The 19,533-nt window shown below is 46.1% G+C and overlaps 1 protein-coding gene across 3 annotated transcripts in view; it reads left to right on the top strand.

The window, feature by feature from the left end:
* LOC308462660 (tropomodulin-2) overlaps positions 1–19,533 on the top strand; it is a 58,562-nt gene that overhangs the window by 23,144 nt on the left and 15,885 nt on the right. For 2 of the 3 annotated variants that reach the window (XR_013979248.1, XM_080980514.1), the window contains exons 4-7: positions 5,304–5,426; positions 7,269–7,352; positions 16,323–16,453; positions 16,850–16,957. Coding sequence is in view for 2 of the 3 variants with exons in the window: in XM_080980514.1 (XP_080836640.1) it covers positions 5,304–5,426; positions 7,269–7,352; positions 16,323–16,453; positions 16,850–16,957 (446 nt within the window). In the remaining variant the exon portion in view is untranslated. Of the gene's footprint in view, positions 1–5,303; positions 5,427–7,268; positions 7,353–15,122; positions 15,789–16,322; positions 16,454–16,849; positions 16,958–19,533 lie in introns of those variants that run through there. The other variant, XM_080980515.1, reaches the window with a different exon arrangement.

Raw genomic sequence — 19,533 nt, 5'->3', positions numbered from 1 at the left:
CCTTCCACACCGATGCACAGCGGATCCCACGCCCAGCTTTTAAAAAATAATATTTCAAAACTGTACTTTTTGCCAGCACCAGTTTAAAAATAAAAAGGACAGGGAAATGCATGCCTGCCTCACCGCTGAGTTTGCTCCCCATGGACCTATTGAAACACACACACACACCCCGACCAAAAAAACCCCACTCCCAGCTTTGGGACCCTCCCCCACAACTTCCAGATTCAAGCCCCACCCAAAAAAGTTCTACCTTGAGACCTGGTCTGGGGCAAAGTAGGAGTGTTCTTTCGGATTGCATGTAGTGCCAGAGTGTGATATTGCGCAGATGGTGCATGTGAGTCTATTGATGCTTTTTTTAAAAAAAGAAAAGCACCATCCCATGCGCAAATGTTTCACTCTGGAATCAAGGTTCAGCTGTACCTGTATGTAGCACATCAGGGGGAGGGACAGAAAGAGTGCCGCCTGAGGCGAGAGTTTAAAATCCACTCTTCTTCCTGGAAAAGCCCTGCAGTTAGAAATTTCTCTCTCTAGCTCAGCAACTTTCCCCTTTCTTTGAAGCCGATGGCTTCGCTGGGGAATACTTGAACAAAAAGAGCACTCCCATGTCAACCAGCTGGTTAAAAGATGAATGCTCAGTTGTGTGTGTGTGTGTGTGTGTGTGTGTGTGTGTTTGTGTTCTTTAAAGTCAGCTGTATGGTTTTGATTATGTTGTGGAATAAGCTGGGGGAAGCAGGGCAGGAGGAGAGAATTCCAAAAGCTTCATAGGAAGGCTGTGGAATCGGGAAGGAATTTGATAGAGCGGCTGCTCGTATTTTCTTAGGAATCTTAGGAAGTTGTATAATCTTTGAAGAGGCACGGCTGTGACTATCATGCAAGGACCCTACACTTCTGAATTTGCCACTATGCTATTGTACTTAATGGACCTTTTTACCCTCACTTTTGACACTTGGAATGTATATTTTTAGAGCGCACTTTGTGTTGGGACGCGGGTGGCACTGTGGGTTAAACCACAGAGCCTAGGACTTGCCGATCAGAAGGTTGGCGGTTTGAATCCCTGTGACAGGATTGCTCCTGTTGCTCGGTCCCTGCTCCTGCCAACCTAGCAGTTCAAAAGCACGTCAAAGTGCAAGTAGATAAATAGGTAAACTGGCGGGAAGGTAAACGGCGTTTCCATGCACTGCTCTGGTTTGCCAGAAGCGGCTTAGTCATGCTGGCCACATGACCCGAAAGCTGTAAGCCGGCTCCCTCGGCCAGTAAAGCGAGATGAGCGCCACAACCTCAGAGTCGGTCACGACTGGACCTAATGGTCAGGCGTCCATTTACCTTTACTTTATTGTACTTAATGGACCTCTTTACCTTCACTTTTGACACTTGGAATGTATATTTTTAGAGCCCACTTTCTTTGTGTTAATTTTAGGTTAAAACTTTTAAATATTGTGCTTTAATACTGATGTTCAAGTGTTCCCTAGCGAAGCCATCAGCTTCAAAGAAAGGGAAAAGTTGCTGAGCTAGAGAGAGAATTTAATAATACACAGTTTTAATTGTTGCAACGTGCCCTGGAACCTTAAGGTGAAGGGCAGGTAATAAATTGCAGCAATTATTATTGTTATTATTGTTATCATCATCATCATCATCATCATGAATATATTGTAGGGGGAAATAAAGTTTTAATGGGCATTGCTAATATGGGGAGAAGTACTAGCGTGGAGGCATTCCTTTGGGAGTTGTCATAGTATTGCTAGCTTCTAAGTCTGGAAATTATGAATCACCTCCCTAAAAATAATACAAGCAGCTAAATATCACAAGGCAAAATCGATCAACTCTGTGCATTATTTGTCTCTTGTTCCTCGAATGCATGAAGCAGCCTTAAACTGAATCAGACCCATCTAGTTCACTTCTTGTCTGGGTTCTTCACATTAGTAGCCAAACACTTCTAGGTTTGGCGGAAAAAACCCATGGAGAACAGCTATAAATTTACCTTTTTATTAAACTAATGCAAAGAGATGATGAGCTCAAAGAGTTGGATCAGCTGCATCAGTGGTAGTAGTGAACCTCATGCAAGATTGGGAATGCAGGGCTACATCCAATGCAGTGCTAAGACAAAGCCACTTAAAGAATAATAGAGTTGTAGACTTGGAAGGTTCCCCCAAGATGAATTCAGGTCCAATCCCCTGCAACGCAGGAATTGCAAGAAAATTAAATACGGTATTTTTCGCTCTATAGGGCGCACCGGCCCATAGGGCGCACCTAGCTTTTTTGGGGGGAGGGGAATAAAGAAAAAAAAATATCCCCCCCCCCCAGGCGCAGGGCTGGGGCGGGGGAAGCCTGAGCTTCCCCCGACCCCAGCCCCCAGAACAGGCTGCTATCCACAAGCCTTGGGAGCCCGGCAGGAGTTCCTGCCGGGCTCCCAAGGCTTGCGGATATCTGCCCGAAGCCCAGGGTGCGCTGCGAAGGCTTGCGGATAGCTTCCTGAAGCCTGGAGAGCGAGGGGTTGGTGCGCACCGACCCCTCTCGCTCTCCAGGCTTCAGCGAAAGCCTGCATTCGCTCCATAGGACGCACACACATTTCCCCTTCATTTTTGGAGGGGAAAAAGTGCGTCCTATAGAGCGAAAAATACGGTAAATAAAAATTTCTGACAGATGGTCATCCAACTTGTTCTGCTGACAAATGTTTTGTGCTGCTGGAACATGGTTGCCTCACAGAACTTCTGGTAACATGCGGGGGAAATCATGTTCGTTTGATTCCCACAGAAAGTGCTTTGTAAAATCTAGGGTCCATCGGATGCTAGCAATCAAATAGGCAATGCAGCTTTGTGGAGACAGTTCTTCAGAGCCTGTGAGACTTTCTGTGTGGTGGGATGTTCCCACAGAGGGGTGCTTCTTACAGAGTTGTCGGATCCTTGGAAAGCTTTGCCTTTGTCATCCGATTCATAAAATGAGAGGAGAATGCACGTGATGTTCTAGCTCTGCTCTCGTCGAAATCCATAGGGAATGGGATGACGTTGGCTGGTGGGAAAACCCAGACCAGGATGCAAATGTCTTGGAAAACCCTCATAATGAAAGCCAGCTGCTTAGCGTTCAGTTAAAGAAAAAGATACTTGGGCGCTGGCCGTGTTTTAAAATGAGCAACAACTGAATTCGTAGCATTTCTTTTAATTTTATTTATTCCTTTTGTGAAATTTATATTCTGCTTGAGTGTAAACAACAATCAGTATCCAAACAAACCCGTGTTGCAAAGAGAACGTCAACAATGTTTAGGCAACATGACGACCATATACATAAGTAATAAAAAGGTAAAGGTACCCCTGCTTGTACGGGCCAGTCTTGCCAGACTCTAGGGTTGTGCGCTCGTCTCACTCTATAGGCCGGGAGCCAGCGCTGTCCGCAGACACTTCCGGGTCACGTGGCTAGCGTGACGAAGCTGCATCTGGTGAGCCAGCGCAGCACACGGAACGCTGTTTACCTTCCCGCTGGTAAGCGGTCCCTATTTATCTACTTGCACCTGGGAGTGCTTTCGAACTGCTAGGTTGAAGGCGCTGGGACCGAACGACGGGAGCACACCCCGCCGCGGGGATTCGAACCGCCGACCATGTGATCGGCAAGTCCTAGGCGTTGAGGTTTTACCCACAGCGCCACCCGCATCCCTGCAACAATGTTTAGGCAACATGACAACCATATACATACGTAATAGACAATCTTTATAGAATTCCGTCAAACAATAACAAGTTCAAAATGAAATCTTAGTCTCAAAATCTCTGAAATTCAGTAAATATAATCTCCAACACTGAACAGAGATTCCGGATATTGACTGCTGTTTTGTAGATCTTCGCCAGCGTGGTAGGAGAATATAGAACTGCTTCATAAGCTGAAAATAAAATTTTACGGACGGTGACCTGCATGACATATCACTTTACAAAAAGGAATTCTATAAAGATTGTCTATTATGTATGTATATAGTCATCGTGTTGCCTAAACATTGTTGAGTGTAAACAACAAGAACCCTCGAGGCAGTTTGCAAAAAGAATGTTATGGTTCAAAATTTACTGTAGAACAACATCTTTATTGGGACTACCTAAAAGGTCACAAAACATCAAGCAAGCTTTCTAGTTCTCCAAAGTTCTTCTTCATCAGGGTTCACCAACCTTTTGGAGCCTGGGGACAGATTGGCAGGCGGGAGAAATTATTGCTGGCACCACATCTGAGCCGCAACTTATTCTACTGACCACAGGAGGCTGCTTCTATTAAAAATAATTTCAGCAGGGAGAGAAGGCCCTGTGGGAGCCAGGGGAGGCCTTGTGGGCATGTGTACACCTGTGGGCACCACCCTGGGTACTTTGCAAGATGGAGTTGAGCAGGTGTTGGGGCCCTTTGGTCCTCCAGATGTTCCTGAATGACAACTCCCATCTGCTCTGACAGGCATGGCCAATGGCCAGGGATGAGGGGAGTTGTAGGTCAGTAACATCTGGAGGGCGAAAGATACAGGCACTCTGCATCTGAAATCAAGTACTGATAATCCTAGACAAACTACCAGTTAGTTTCCGGGCCCAATTCAAAGTGCTGGTTTTGATCTATAAAGCCTAAAACGGCTCAGGACCGCAGTGTCTCAAGGACCGCCTCTTCCCATATGAACATACCCGGACCCTGAGATCATCTTTTGAGGCCCTTCTTGTGTGCCTCCTCCGCAAGAGGTCCAGAGGATGGCAACACGAGAACAGGGCCTTCTCTGCAGTGGCTCCCTGTCTGTGAAATGCTCTCCCCGGGGAAGTCTGCCTGGCGCCTTCATTACACACCTTTAGGCGCCAGGCAAAAATGTTCCTTTTCAACCAGGCCTTTGCCAGACTTGATCTACGTCCTATGCCCTTTTTTAAAATGTTGGCTCTTTTGGGTTTTTTTTTAATTGGGTTGTTGGTTTTGTTTTGATTTTATGAATTTGATATTTTATGTGACTATACCTTTGGGTATAGGTCGGAATAGAAATTATATTATTATTATTATTATTATTATTATTATTATTATTACATTGAGAATATCTGAACACTCAGAACATCAACAGTGTGGGTTTGGAAAGTGGAGAAACAGGCATCTTTTTTTCCTTTTCCCAACATTTGCCCGGGATGGTCAACAGTCACATGTTCCATGACGGCATTTACCAGAATCTGGGCATTCACACTACACAAAGATCCATACAACTTCTCTCTGAATAAATTCTTAAGTGGGTGAACCCTGCCAGTCTTACTGATGGTTACATCACATCTATCCAGTTTAATTTGCTTTCTCTTCCTTTTCCCTTTTTCTTTTTAAAGGAAAAGCATTTATCCCTAAAGAAAGACCAATAGAAACCCGCACAGAGGAGAAAGTAACTCTGGATCCAGAATTAGAAGAAGCCCTGGCCAGTGCCTCTGACACTGAGCTGTACGATCTAGCAGGTTTGTTGCCATCTTTGAACAGTTGGGTTATCTCAAACTGGGCCTGGGTGTCTTAACACAGCTGGCAGCAACAGCCTTGCGGTTTTTTTGCAACTTCTACCATGCTTCTCAAGGGGGCCATCCATGATGCCACAATATAAGATGACACGACCAAACCACACATTCTGTTTTTGTTTTTGTGTTGTTATATATATATATATATATATATATATATATATATATATACACATAAACACACACACACACACATACATATATACTGGGACGCGGGTGGCGCTGTGGGTTAAACCACAGAGCCTAGGACTTGCCGATCAGAAGGTCGCCGGTTCGAATCCCCGCGACGGGGTGAGCTCCCATTGCTCGGTCCCTGCTCCTGCCAACCTAGCAGTTCGAAAGCACGTCAAAGTGCAAGTAGATAAAAAGGTACCGCTCTGGCGGGAAGGTAAACGGCGTTTCCGTGCGCTGCTCTGGTTCGCCAGAAGCGGCTTAGTCCTGCTGGCCACATGACCCGGAAGCTGTACGCCGGCTCCCTTGGCCAATAAAGCGAGATGAGCGCCGCAACCCCAGAGTTGGTCACGACTGGACCTAATGGTCAGGGGTCCCTTTACCTTTACTATATATATATATATATATAAAAAACAAAAAAAACCCCAGAATGTGTGGTTTGGTCCTGTGTGAGTGTGTGTGTGTGTATAATTTTCTGTTTTACAATTTAGAATATTCATTTAAACAACCTTAAAATATCGAAGACTTCCCTTCTCTTTCCATGGTTCATTTTGCATAACATAAATCCCTGCATACCGTATTTTTCGCCCTATAGGACGCACCTAGTTTTTTGGGGGGGAAATAAAGGATTTTTTTTTTTATTCCCCCCCAGCCGCGGATATCTGCCCGAAGCGCGGGGCACTCTGCTTCGGCGCGCCCTGCGCTCCGGGCAGCAGGCTGCTATCCGCAGCCTAGGGAGCCCTGCAGGAACTTCCGCGGGCTCCCCAGGCTTGCTGATAGCTTCCTGAAGCCTGGAGAGCGAGAGGGGTCGGTGCGCACCGACCCCTCTCACTCTCCACGCTTCAGCGAAAGCCTGCATTCGCCCCATAGGACGCGCACAGATTTCCCCTTCATTTTTGGAGGGGGAAAAGTGCGTCCTATAGGGCGAAAAATACGGTATTTTATATAAGCTAAACCATTCAGTACATCAAAACCACACATTCTGTTAGCAACAAAGCTGTGCCTTTCCCCCCTGCACACAAAAGGCTAGTGTGGAGTTCCTGACCTGGATTGGGTCCTTAGCAGGGGGAACAGGAGGGCTTTAACCCTTTGTGCCCTCACTATCCTTAAAAGAAAAGAAACAAAAGAGACTCCCCCTGATTGCAGGTTTGGGATTCCCAATCTGGACTGGGACCACAATCGAGGCTTAATGCCCCCTGGATGCTAGGCCCCTGTACTTTAAAGGCATAGCTATGACTCAGTAGCCCAAGTCCATAAGTTCTTATAGCACAAAGTCAAATGTAGATTCCCCCCCCCCCCAATTTTTTTTCCATTGCTGGGCTATTGAAATCCTATATTGCTGGGCCTTCTTGGTGGTGGCACCCGCTCTGTGGAATGCCCTCGCATCAGATGTCAAGGAAATAAACAACTATCTGACTTTTAGAAGACATCTGAAGGCAGCCCTGTTTAGGGAAGTTTTTAAGTTTTGGTGTTTAATCGTGTTTTTAATATTCTGTTGGGAGCCATCCAGAGTGGCTGGGGAAACCCAGCCAGATGGGCAGGGTATAAATAAATGATGATGATGATGATGATGATAGCTGAAGCTAACACCTGTGCTCTTGTTGGTGGTTTTTACAGCTGTCCTAGGAGTGCACAACCTGGTCAACAACCCGAAGTTTGATGAAGGAACCACCACTAAAGATGGCAAAGAAACCGTGAAAAGTAAGCAGGCACTTTTCTTTCTCCTAGGTGGTTTGCAAGCGTCCAAGCATCCAAAGGGGAAGTTCCAGAATATTGCTGTTTTCGGGGGGGGGGGGGGTTCTGGAAAGGACTGAGGGCCTTCTGGCGGTTCCCTTGCTGCAAGAAGTGAGGTTACAGGGGAACCAGGCAGAGGGCCTTCTCGGTGGTGGTGCCCACCCTGTGGAACGGCCTCCCAGCAGATGTCACTATCTGACTTTTAGAAGACATTGGAAGGCAGTCCTGTCTGGAATGTCTGGAAGGCAGATATTGGGAGGGGTGGCTAACACCCCAGAGGACAGGATCACACTTCAAAACAACCTTGACAGATTAGAGAACTGGGCCAAAACAAACAAGATGAATTTTAACAGGGAGAAATGTAAAGTATTGCACTTGGGCAAAGAAAATGAGAGGCACAAATACAAGATGGGTGACACCTGGCTTGAGAGCAGTACATGTGAAAAGGATCTAGGAGTCTTGGTTGACCACAAACTTGACATGAGCCAACAGTGTGGCGCGGCAGCTAAAAAAGCCAATGCAATTCTGGGCTGCATCAATAGGAGTATAGCATCTAGATCAAGGGAAGTAATAGTGCCACTGTATTCTGCTCTGGTCAGACCTCACCTGGAGTACTGTGTCCAGTTCTGGGCACCACAGTTCAAGAAGGACACTGACAAACTGGAACATGTCCAGAGGAGGGCAACCAAAATGGTCAAAGGCCTGGAAACGATGCCTTATGAGGAACGGCTAAGGGAGCTGGGCATGTTTAGCCTGGAGAAGAGGAGGTTAAGGGGTGATATGATAGCCATGTTCAAATATATAAAAGGATGTCACATAGAGGAGGGAGAAAGGTTGTTTTCTGCTGCTCCAGAGAAGCGGACACGGAGCAATGGATCCAAAGTACAAGAAAGAAGATTCCACCTAAACATTAGGAAGAACTTCCTGACAGTAAGAGCTGTTTGACAGTGGAATTTGCTGCCAAGGAGTGTGGTGGAGTCTCCTTCTTTGGAGGTCTTTAAGCAGAGGCTTGACAACCATATGTCAGGAGTGCTCTGATGGTGTTTCCTGCTTGGCAGGGGGTTGGACTCGATGGTCCTTGTGGTCTCTTCCAACTCTATGATTCTATGATTCTGTTTAGGGAAGTTTTAAATGTTTGATTGTATTTTTAATATTCTGTTGGGAGCCGCCCAGAGTGCTGGGGAAACCCAGCCAGATGGGTGGGGTATAAATAATAAACTGTTGTTGTTGTTGTTGTTGTTGTTGTTGTGACAGTCATTCTTCAGATAGTCATTCAGACAGTTTCATCACAATAACAACCACCCTGAGACCTGCAGGTATAGGGCAGTATATAAATTTAATAAATAACAACCACAACAACCATATTCTGTCGTTTAAGATGACCCAACACTAGCGAATCTCATTAGGAAAGATATCATCCTAGAAAGAGAGAAATGAGGGGTATCCCTATTTTTCTACAGAATTATGCTGGGCGGGGAATGAATGAATGAATGAATGAATAAATAAATATTCAATCGCATATGGGCAAATCCAGGTTGCAGAATCAGAATGCTCACTCAGTTGCCAGGGTCATCTAATTGCTATGCAGTCAAATCAGGATGAATGCTCAATATAAATGGGCTGTATGGAAGCACATTAAGTCACACCTGGTTTATACATTAAATATCTTCTAGGATAACAATGCACACACACATGACAAGGAACTCTCCTCTCAGCAGCAACCACAATAACTAGACACTGGAAGGATCTCTCAGGAATGAAAATTGATGGCTGGTACCCAAATGTATGAGAAACTGCCCTAGTAGAAAAGTTAACCAACAAACTTAATATTTATATACAGCCTGTCATCCAAAGGTCACAACATAAAAAGATAAAAAGATAAAATAATTTGTTTTTCAAGCATTTTTCAAGCATTTCAAAGCAATTTAAAGGCCTAAATGGCTTAGGACCATGGCTTACTTCTCCCATATAAACCTACCCATATATTAAGTTCTTCTGGAGAGCATCGTCTCTGCATCCCACCAACATATCAGGTACATTTATCAGGAAATGGGCAAAAGAGATGTCTCTCTGCCTGCACCAAGGCGCTAGAACTCCCTTCTTGAGGCGGCTCATTTGAAGTCCTTTAATGGTTTTTCACTTGTATACATTGTACTTTTGACCAACTTTAAACCAACTACCTTTGGAACCAGCCCTTTGTGTGGGGGCTGTTTAAGATTAACTGCGATTCCAGTTGTCTTCCCACGTTCGTAAAGCCCCTGGGAAATGTGGAAGAAACGGGGCAGTTTTTATTCCACCCAAAATGAGGCTGATGTTATAACCCTCCCGGCTAGAGGCCTGTATGCTGCTGCCCTCAAAGGGCTTATGTTGCTAATTCGTGTCCCTCTCTGTGATTATTTTATCTCTCTTTTTTCTGCAAAGGTCCACCATTCCAGCTTGGTGGGTCTGCTAAGCTGCACTCCTGTCACATATTTAGCAGCTAGGAATTTGCTTTGTCAGACATCTTCATTCCAAAAACAATACTCCCTTCCCTCCAGCAGTTAGTTGTTGCTTTGTTTTCAATTTGGGGGGAAAAAAGGTGAGGGTTGCAGTTCAGGAGCCCCTGAAGAAATAAGATTATAAGCAGACTGAACGAGGAGAGGCTCTACAGGAGGGAAGAAGAGGAGCTGTTGTGTTGCACTGGTTAGACTAGGGTCAAAGAGACCTGGATTCAAATCCTGCCGCAGCCTCCTCAAAAGCTGGCGGGGCAAGTGCTGTCTCTTTCTCTCTCTTAGTCCAGTCTAGCTCATGGGACTGTAGCAAGGATGAGGCCTGGGCGATATATCAATATTGTGGGAATGTTTAGGGATGTAGGGGAGGATATATTGTCTAAGATATCCTACCCCAACTTCTCTTTACAAGTTCAACAAAATCAGCAGAGTTAACATTCCCCTTTTTTAAATACACACACAGCAGATAGCTTGCTCAGTCTCTATAAATATTTCCTGGTATTTTCCCCGTTTAATCCCTCCTAAAATAAGACGCTACACAGTCTTCTGTAAAGTATAAAACGTTCTCACAAGTAATCATCTGTTCACACAAAGGTTCCCTGAAGGCAGACTTAAAAGGTTAGAACATAGTTTAAATGTGGTGACTATCTCCTTATGGGAGAAAGCCCCCCCCCCCTTCTCTTGGCCTGGAGCCAAGGGTGCATCTTAGTAGTGCTGTTGTTAAGATGGCGTCGATAGGGACAAGAGAGACAAGATGGTTGCCAGCCTGTGATTCTGGTTCTTTCTTACTTCAGGAGAGGCCACGCCCATCTCAAGTTACACATCTCAAGTTTTGTCTCAGTCCTGGAAAGCAGGAGGTTCTGGCTGGAGGACTGAGACAACCTTCATGTCTACTCTAGCAATGTTGTGTTTGACTCCACCTGATTCTTACATCCCACAAATATATCGCCCAGGACCGGTATGAGGAGCAGACTGTGATGTCGGCTTCATTCAGCAGTACAGTCATACCTTGGGTTGAATGTGCTTCGGGATGAGCGTGTTCGAGTTGCTCTCCGTGGCAACGGAGTGTTACTTCCGGGTTTCGCCGCGTGCACATGCGCTCAAAATGACGTCACGCGCATGCGCAGAAGCGCCAAAACGTGACCCGCACGCGTGCAGACACACGGACATGGGTTACGTTTGCTTCTAGATGCGAACGGGGCTCCGGAACGGATCCCGTTCGCATCTAGAGGTACTACTGTATATCGCTGGTGAAACTGCCACCGCTCCTGAGTCCCTCTGCTAGCGACTTCCTCCAGCGATACATCACTCAGTGAAACCGCCATCCCACTCTGCCTTCATCCTGCACAGAGGAAGAAGAAAGCTGCATTGGCGAGGCGCTGATACAGCTTGTTCCTCCCTCTGCATCTTTAAACCTCTTGGCTGAGGACTGGTGGTGGCTGCTCCCCTCAGCTGAGCAGTTAAAGGATCCCCCAGCCTGGTGCTGGCTCCCACACAAGCAGGGGGGGCACTAGGGTTGGCTCTGCCAGGGATGAGGAGCCCTCCCGCACCCCAGCTGAGCTGTCAGGCTTCAGATAATCCAACCTCTCCCATTGCTGGCAGCCAAGAAGTTGATAAACGAGAAGCGTTCTTACCAAGTCTTTTATTCAATATTCACAGAGAGATAGATGTGGAAATGCAGTCTCTCTCAGATAATGGCGTTGCTCCGAGTAAAATCCCACCCCCTCCGTCTTTCCTATTCCACGTCATCCCTGTGTCGGCTGACCTGTGCGTTCTGCCTCTGAGCTTTCGGTTCTCTTATTTTCAATGCACGCTGGGTCCTGGGAGGGGTTGGGTCAGGAACGCTTTCTAAAGACACTGAGTCTGTCGGCTGTCTCTCCCCTGGTCAGGACCGGATTTAGGTTTGATTAAGCCCTAAGCTACTGAAGGCAATGGGGCCCTTTATATGTCCAGCTGTCCTTTGTCAACAACAAATTGTCGCTGTTTTAGACTTTCAGAACGGATTAGGTTTAAGAGCCAAGATACCACTGTATATAGAAATGAGCAAACCAGTGATATTTTAGGGAGCAGGCTAGCAGGCGGGGCCCATTACTTACATAATAGGAGCCTACACAACACAAAACACTGCTGCTGCATGTAGGTTTTATTTTATTTGTTTTTTATCTTATATCTTGGAAATGTACATCCAGTTTTTCCCCCTTTAAATTTTTTGGGGGCCCCCAAGAGAGTGGGGCCTTAAGCTATAGCTTGTTTAGCTTATATGTAAATCTGGCACTGCTTCTGGTGCTTCTTCTTCCTGCTGCTCCTCTCCCAATATTTCCCAGCTTTTCCCCTCTGCAGCCTCTGAACTATGACCTTCTGCAAACCACCGTTCTAAATCTATACTGTCCTCCTCTTCTCAGGAAGGATCAGGAGGAGGGGGGCGGTCTACACCTTTCCTCCTCAGTCCAGTCCCTGACATCAGCCTTACAAACAAGCTGCCTTTTCCCAGCCCGCTAGGCACTGGGGTGAAACTGCCTCTGCCCCCACAGTGAGAGCTGCAGCAATTTCACCCAGTGCTCGCAGGCTGAGGCCAACTCAGCTTGGTTTTTCAACACCATGTGTCAGGGAACTGCCATCAGTGCCGGAGGGAGAGAGCAAAATCCAGAGGGATTCCAGAGAGCGTCCCGGGATTGGGAGAGGCAGCCCATCTTCTGGGGAAGAGAATCAGCGTAGCACCAGTGGAGAAGGGGGGCAGATGGGGGAAGCGGCGAGGCGGTCCCATGACTCCTTGCCGGGGACCAGCGGGGAGAGTAGAGGTCTTCCGCTGCCTACGCCCTCCTTGCGCAGAAGGCTTCCGCGCAGAGAGAGTAGGAGGAGACTAGGCGTCAAAGAGCTTCTTTGCTGGAAGAAGTTTAAGAAACGCCCACTGACGGATTCTGCCAGCGATTGAGACAGCCACGGGTGAGTGGCTGTCCGGACAGAAAAGGCTCACTCAGGCAATCCAGCCAGGTGTTTGCACCGGCTTACGCACGAGCAACCCCTAGAACCATTACACCATGGTACGGTCATACCTCAGGTTACAGATGCTTCAGGTTGCGTTTTTTCAGATTATGAACCCGCCGTAACCCGGAACAGGTTACTTCCAGGTTTCGGCGGCCGTGCATGCGCAGAAGTGCTAAATTGCGCTCTGCACATGCACAGAAGCGCTGAATCGCAACCCGCGCATGCGCAGATGCGCCGCTGTGGGTTGCGAACGTGCCTCCCACACAGATCACGTTCGCAACCCGAGCATCCACTGTATATCGCCAGACCACGATGTTTGTTGATATACCACAACGTTGAAAAGCTGATATCGCCCAGCCCTAGCAAGGATTAGATGGAACCTTGTACACCCCACTGAGCTCCTGGGTGGAAGGGCAGGATTAAAAGAAAGGAAATAAAACAAACCAGTCAGTAAAAGCTCCCAGGCAGGGTAGCATTTCATATAACTGCAGAAACAGGATCTGTTCTACAAAAGCTTATCGCACAATACACATGTTACTCTTCAGTAGGGATGGGGCAGAAATTCAATACAGTTCACATTTAAGGCAAAGCTAACCTAAGTTGCAGCTTCCAAGACAATACACACTTCTCTTAATTTTGCAATGCAGTCCTCCAGCCGAAAAATGTATACAAAAATGCATTTTCAAAGGGTCAAGAGTGCATATAATTGCATAGGTTTGTGGAAAATAACATGCAGAACTGTGTTATATTGAGGGAAATTGTAGGGAAAAGTTGCATTAAAATGTGCAAATAATAGGAGAAATTTTGAATTGCCGAAGGGTTTTCATGAGGAGCTGAAGCTGACAAATTCACCCATCCTAACTCTTTATAAAGTGCCACAGAACTTGTGTGGTTGCTGGAACAGTCTAAGGCAGTTCCCTGTCTCAAATTTCTCTTTAATTTGTATTTGGCTTGGAGATCGCTGGTTGCTAGAAGTATAGCTTTCCATACGGTAGCTGCTTGGGTGGTCTAAGCCTGCTATTTATCTCAGTCTAATATTTAAGAATTACAATTGCAGATTAGCATTAAAAGCTGTGGGGTTTTTGTTTTCTTTTCTTTTTTAAAAAGCACTTGCAGGAATAATCAGTGCTGCTTTATATAGCTCAGGGCTGCCAGCATTGAGAATGGTTGTGCAAGCAAGGCTCCTCAAGACTTAACAAATAATGGGTTGGCAAAGTGAGCAACTCTTCACTTGAAGGATGTGCAGATGTGGCAATTTCACAAGCACCAATTGAATTCACAGTTGGAGCATGCAGGGAATGTCCATAAGTTAGTTCAGACCAGCATAATTCTGTAGAACAATAGGGACACCCCTCATTTCTCTCTTTCTAGGATGATATCTTTCCTAATGAGATTCGCTAGTGTTGGGTCATCTTAAACGACAGAATATGGTTGTTGTGGTTGCTTTTATAAATTAATATACTGCCCTATACCCGCAGGTCTCAGGGTGGTGGTTGTTGTGATGAAACTGTATGAATGACTATCTGAATAATGACTGTCTGAACAACAACAACAACAACAGTTTATTATTTATACCGCGCCCATCTGGCTGGGTTTCCCCAGCCACTCTGGGTGGTTCCCAACAGAATATTAAAAACATGATAAAATATCAAACATTAAAACTTCCCTAAACAGGGTTGCCTTAAAGGTAAAGGGACCCCTGACCAGTAGGTCCAGTCATGGCCGACTCTGGGGTTGCGGTGCTCATCTCGCTTTATTGGCCGAGGGAGCCGGCATTTGTCCACAGACAGCTTCCGGGTCATGTGGCCAGCATGACTAAGCCACTTCTGGTGAACCAGAGCAGCGCACGGAAACACTGTTTACCTTCCTGCCGGAGTGGTACCTATTTATCTACTTGCACTTGATGTGCTTTCGAACTGCTAGGTTGGCAGGAGCAGGGACCGAGCAACGGGAGCTCACCCCGCCGCAGGGATTCAAACCACCAACCTTCTGATCAGCAAGCCCTAGGCTCTGTGGTTTAACCCACTGCGCCACCCGTGTACCTTAAGGTTGCATTAGATGTCTTCTAAAAGTCAGATAGTTGTTTCCTTGACATCTGATGGGAGGGCGTTCCACAGGGCGGGTGCCACCACCGAGAAGGCCCTCTGCCTGGTTCCCTGTAACTTCGCTTCTCACAGTGAAGGAACCGCCAGGAGGCCTTCGGCCCTTGACAGAATCCCACCCGAAAACAGCAACAAGTCTGGAACTTGTGTGAAAAATTATCTCCTAGAATTCCCCATCCTATGTGTGGGTGGTGAAATTGGTGGTGGGGGAGCGTTCTCCTGAATATTTGGGATGGGGTGGTAATTCTGCTGCAATTTGGATGGTGACAAAAAAAGGAAACTCAGGAAACTCATCAGAAAACTCCCTGGGAAAATTGCTGGCTCACGTAACACCCAGCATGATACTTGCAATGGTCAAATAACCAAGGTTCTTGGTCCAAGGAGCATCTTTAAAAACTGGGCATGTGGTGCGGGCATGAATCTTCAGGATGTCTTCCCTCTTTCCCATGACTTTACCTTCTGCGCAGCCAGCAGCACATTGTTCCATGGGGGTAGAAAACTGAAGATGTCCAGAAAGTCAGTCAATCCACCTGAACAGCTTTCAAGACAAGAACAGAAGAAGGGATCTGAATGGTTGCTAACTGCTCCAACTGACTGGGCTTTCAACTTAGCCAGGGATCCTTTCAAGCAAGTCACCTGGTTTCCTAGGAAACAAACCATTCCCCAGGATTCCACAGCTGGTTGTGAGGTCAGAGCCTGGCCAAGGACGGGAGCCAATGGGCTCTGGGCTCCAGGAACACTCTCTCTGCCAGGCCCACGGAACCACTGGGCAACTTCAGGAAGCTGCCAAGCGTCTGACCCACCTTCTTTCCCTCAGAGAATCCCAGGCACTGAAGTTTACCTCTCACAGAGTTACAAGTCCCAGCAACTGAACAAGAACAAGAATAAGAATAGTTTATACCCTGCCCATTCAGCTGCGTTTCCCAGCCACTCTGGGCGGCTCCCAACAGAATATTAAAAACACGACAAAATATCAAACATTACAAACTTCCCTAAATTTCTCTGTGTTTTTAATAATAATAATAATAATAATAATAATAATAATAATAACAATTTAAAAAAAAATCTGGCTCCCAACAGAATTAAAAGCACAATAAAACATCAAACATTAAAAACCTCCCTAAAAAGGGCTGCCTTCAGATTCTTCTAAAAGTCAGATAGTTGTTCATTTCCTTGACATCTGATGGGAGGGCGTTCCACAAGGTGGGCGCCACCACCAAGAAGGCCCTCTGCCTGGTTCCCTTTAGCTTCACTTCTCGCAGGGAGGGAACCGACAGAAGGCCCTCGGTGCTGGACCTCAGTGCTGGACGATGGGGGTGGAGATGCCATCCCAATGCGTAACTTGTTTATGTTCTTTTTAGATGTAGTCAAAGGTGAGAAGGTCAAGCCAGTTTTCGAGGAACCACCTAACCCGACGAATGTTGAAGCCTCTTTGCAAAGGATAAAGGCAAATGATCCCTCACTCGTGGAAGTCAATCTGAACAACATAAAGGTAGGGATAGCATTGTTGCTCATCTTATTGCCCCATTGTGCCATTTTTTAAATTTGTAAAGTATTCCTAAATGGTCTTAAATTTGTTTTATAAAGTATTGTTACGACACTACCCCAATCTTTGAGTGGTGAGAGACTTCAGGGTGCCTCCGCTTCACCCAGGGTTTAGTTACCTTGGAATAAGCAGAGACTGTGGCGTCTTTAGGATATATGGTTTCATTTACACATACACAATTGAGCATAGGATAGGGAGCTCACAGCATTACCACCTCAACAGATATTGCTTCTCCATTAGAACTCCAGGGAATGACCCTTGTTGTCCCTTCCAACTCTATGATTTGGATTCGAATTCAATAGATATTCATTTTTAAATATTGTATTTTCTCGATTAATACAGAATATCCCCATTCCAACTTTGAAAGACTTTGCAAAAGCTTTGGAAACCAACACCCACGTGACGAAATTCAGCCTGGCTGCTACTCGGAGCAACGACCCTGTTGCAATTGTAAGTTTGAGAAGAGTATCCTTCGGAGAGAAAGAAAAAGCTCTTCACTTTTGGCTGAATCAAAGTGCAGTGTTCCAAATGCCGAGAAGCTTTGTCTGTGGGAGTGCAAACTCAAAACCAGCTCCAGGGTCACGGTGTTTTTGAGATTTTGTCAGCGAAAGTCCTCTCCACAGTTTTCCTCTACCCTGTTTGAGAGTTCACTCTCTCTTTCCTTCATTGCTGGATTTGGGAACATAGGAAAACTAGATTTTGTGTCTAGCTGCTGAGCAAGCAGAAACTAATCAGGCATAGCTCTCCTTGCCTCTGCCTTTGATAGAAAAGACCTCACAGCTCTGCTGCTGTTAAAATGCACCAGGGTCCCAGAAGAAGAAATAAAACGGCAATTCAGCATACTGGTTATGGGGGTTATGAACTGTTTTAGGAAAAAAGTAACTTCCCTCACCGCTTAATGGCCAAGGGAGTTGCTCAGTGGCTTCAGTGACACCTGGGAAGAACCTCAGAGTTGGTGACTCCTGAGTTACAACAATCCAAGCACATTTTATCCAGAAATTAAATTATATCCCATTTTAGAGCTCTAACATCTCTGATTTGTAAGCTGCATTGCTGTCTCACCAGCATCCATAGATGGAGGAAGCGAGCATGTACAGTGGTACCTCGGGTTACAGAAGCTTCAGGTTACAGACACTTCAGGTTACAGACTCCGCTAACCCAGAAATAGTACCTCAGGTTAAGAATTTTGCTTCAGGATGAGAACAGAAATCGTGCTCTGGCGGTGCGGCGGCAGCAGGAGGTCCCATTAACTAAAGTGGTATCTCAGGTTAAGTACAGTTTCAGGTTAAGAACAGAACTCCAGAACGAATTAAGTTCTTAACCCGAGGTACCGCTGTACGTGCCCACACCAAACACAGAAAGCATCCTTCCTTCCTCTTCATCCCAGCATGCCTTGCTTCTGAGAACCAATTGCAGAAATGAGAATAAACTGCTGTTTATACTGGCCAGGCTCCAGCATGCTAAATCCTCCTTCCGCTGAGTCTGTGGCCACTGCTTCATGCCTCATGAGTTCTTCTTCTTTGAATCGGCAGGGGAGTCCCCACGTTACATGAGGGGACGGGTGTAGGCTTCACCGTTGGGTCCCCGGGATTGTAGAGCTGAAGAGACTTACTGGAGCTAAGCGTTGCAAGAACGCTTTCCTGCGTGGCCACCCTTTGAGGGATGTTTCACATAACCTGTGGGTGTCAATTGGACAAAACCTCATCCCACAATTTTTTTTACTGAGGGCCAAACAAGTCATGGCATTAAACAGGCCTTTGCCTTTAACAGACCGTGGTTTGGTAGTATGTTTGGACCAGGCATAGGCAAACTCAGCCCTCGAGATGTTTTTGAGACTACAATTCCCATCATCCCTGACCACTGGTCCTGTTAGCTAGGGATGATGGGAGTTGTAGTCCCAAACTTCAGGAAGGCCGCGTTTGCCTATGCCTGGTTTGGACCATGCGTAGTTCAATGGAAATAGAGTTCCAGAACTATGGAGGCGAAGAAGAAGAAGAGGAGGAGGAGGAGGAGGGAGAAGCTACCCTTTTGATTGGGTTACCTGAGCCACTGTGGGTGGTTTCCAACAAATCAAAACACAATATGACATTAAACATTAGAAAATTCCCAGATGTCTTCTAAAGGTTTTGTAGTTCCTTATCTCCCTGGCATCTGATGGGAGAGAGTTCCTGTGTCTTGTGCCCACTAATCTAATTGAACTTACTGGGTGGAAGCATACATGTTGGGCCTCTAACAAAGCTGAGCTTAACACCCAGGCAGAATCACATGGATGATGGTGGTCCTTTAGCTAACGGATTCTGAACCATTTAGGCCTCTAAAGTTTAACACCAACAGTTTGAATTGGGTGTAGAAATACATCTGTAGGCAATGCAGCTTATGCCAAATGGATGTCAGGTGTTGCAACTTCACGTCATTAACATCAGTATCAAAACTTCCACAATCAGGAACTGGAAAAGGCACATTGTTAGTCTTGGGAAATTCTTACATAACATATCCAATGATAGGAGCCTATATTCTCCTGGGGCCATTACATGTAGGTATTGTTGTTGTTCCTGTGGGATGTTATCCATGAGAGGCAGTCAAGTACAACATTCCTTGAAATGCTAGAGAAGACATGCGAGGGAATGTTTGGTCCAGCCAGGCGAAACTTCCTGTTCCTCCTGGCTGGAGCAGCCTTCCTTTCGCATGTGATAGAAGGTGGGTGTGACCTAACCTATCCAGGTAATAAAAGAACGAGTCACGCATCACACCTCCCTCTTTTTGGACTCCTTCGTTTGACCAGCTTTTAGCTAGGACTGCTCTGCTAGCTCTCAGCTAGCAGTGGAATTATTTCCCCATATGGGGTAGATCCACATATACATATTTGTAACTAAGTCTGCCTTCAGGGTTCCAACTGTGAACTGATGTAAGTAAACTTCTTTTATTGACTTTGAATAAGATTGTCTGCTGTGCATGTAAAAGGGGAATGTAAACTGTGCTAAGTAAAGAAACTTGCTAGCACAAGTAAAAAATTCTTTCCTGTAGCA

The sequence above is a fragment of the Podarcis pityusensis genome (genome assembly GCF_964106645.2).
Source record: "Podarcis pityusensis genome assembly, chromosome: 14".
Classification (NCBI taxonomy): domain Eukaryota; kingdom Metazoa; phylum Chordata; class Lepidosauria; order Squamata; family Lacertidae; genus Podarcis; species Podarcis pityusensis.
Note: the sequence above shows the minus strand (reverse complement) of the source record. Positions and strands in the feature narration are given on the sequence as shown.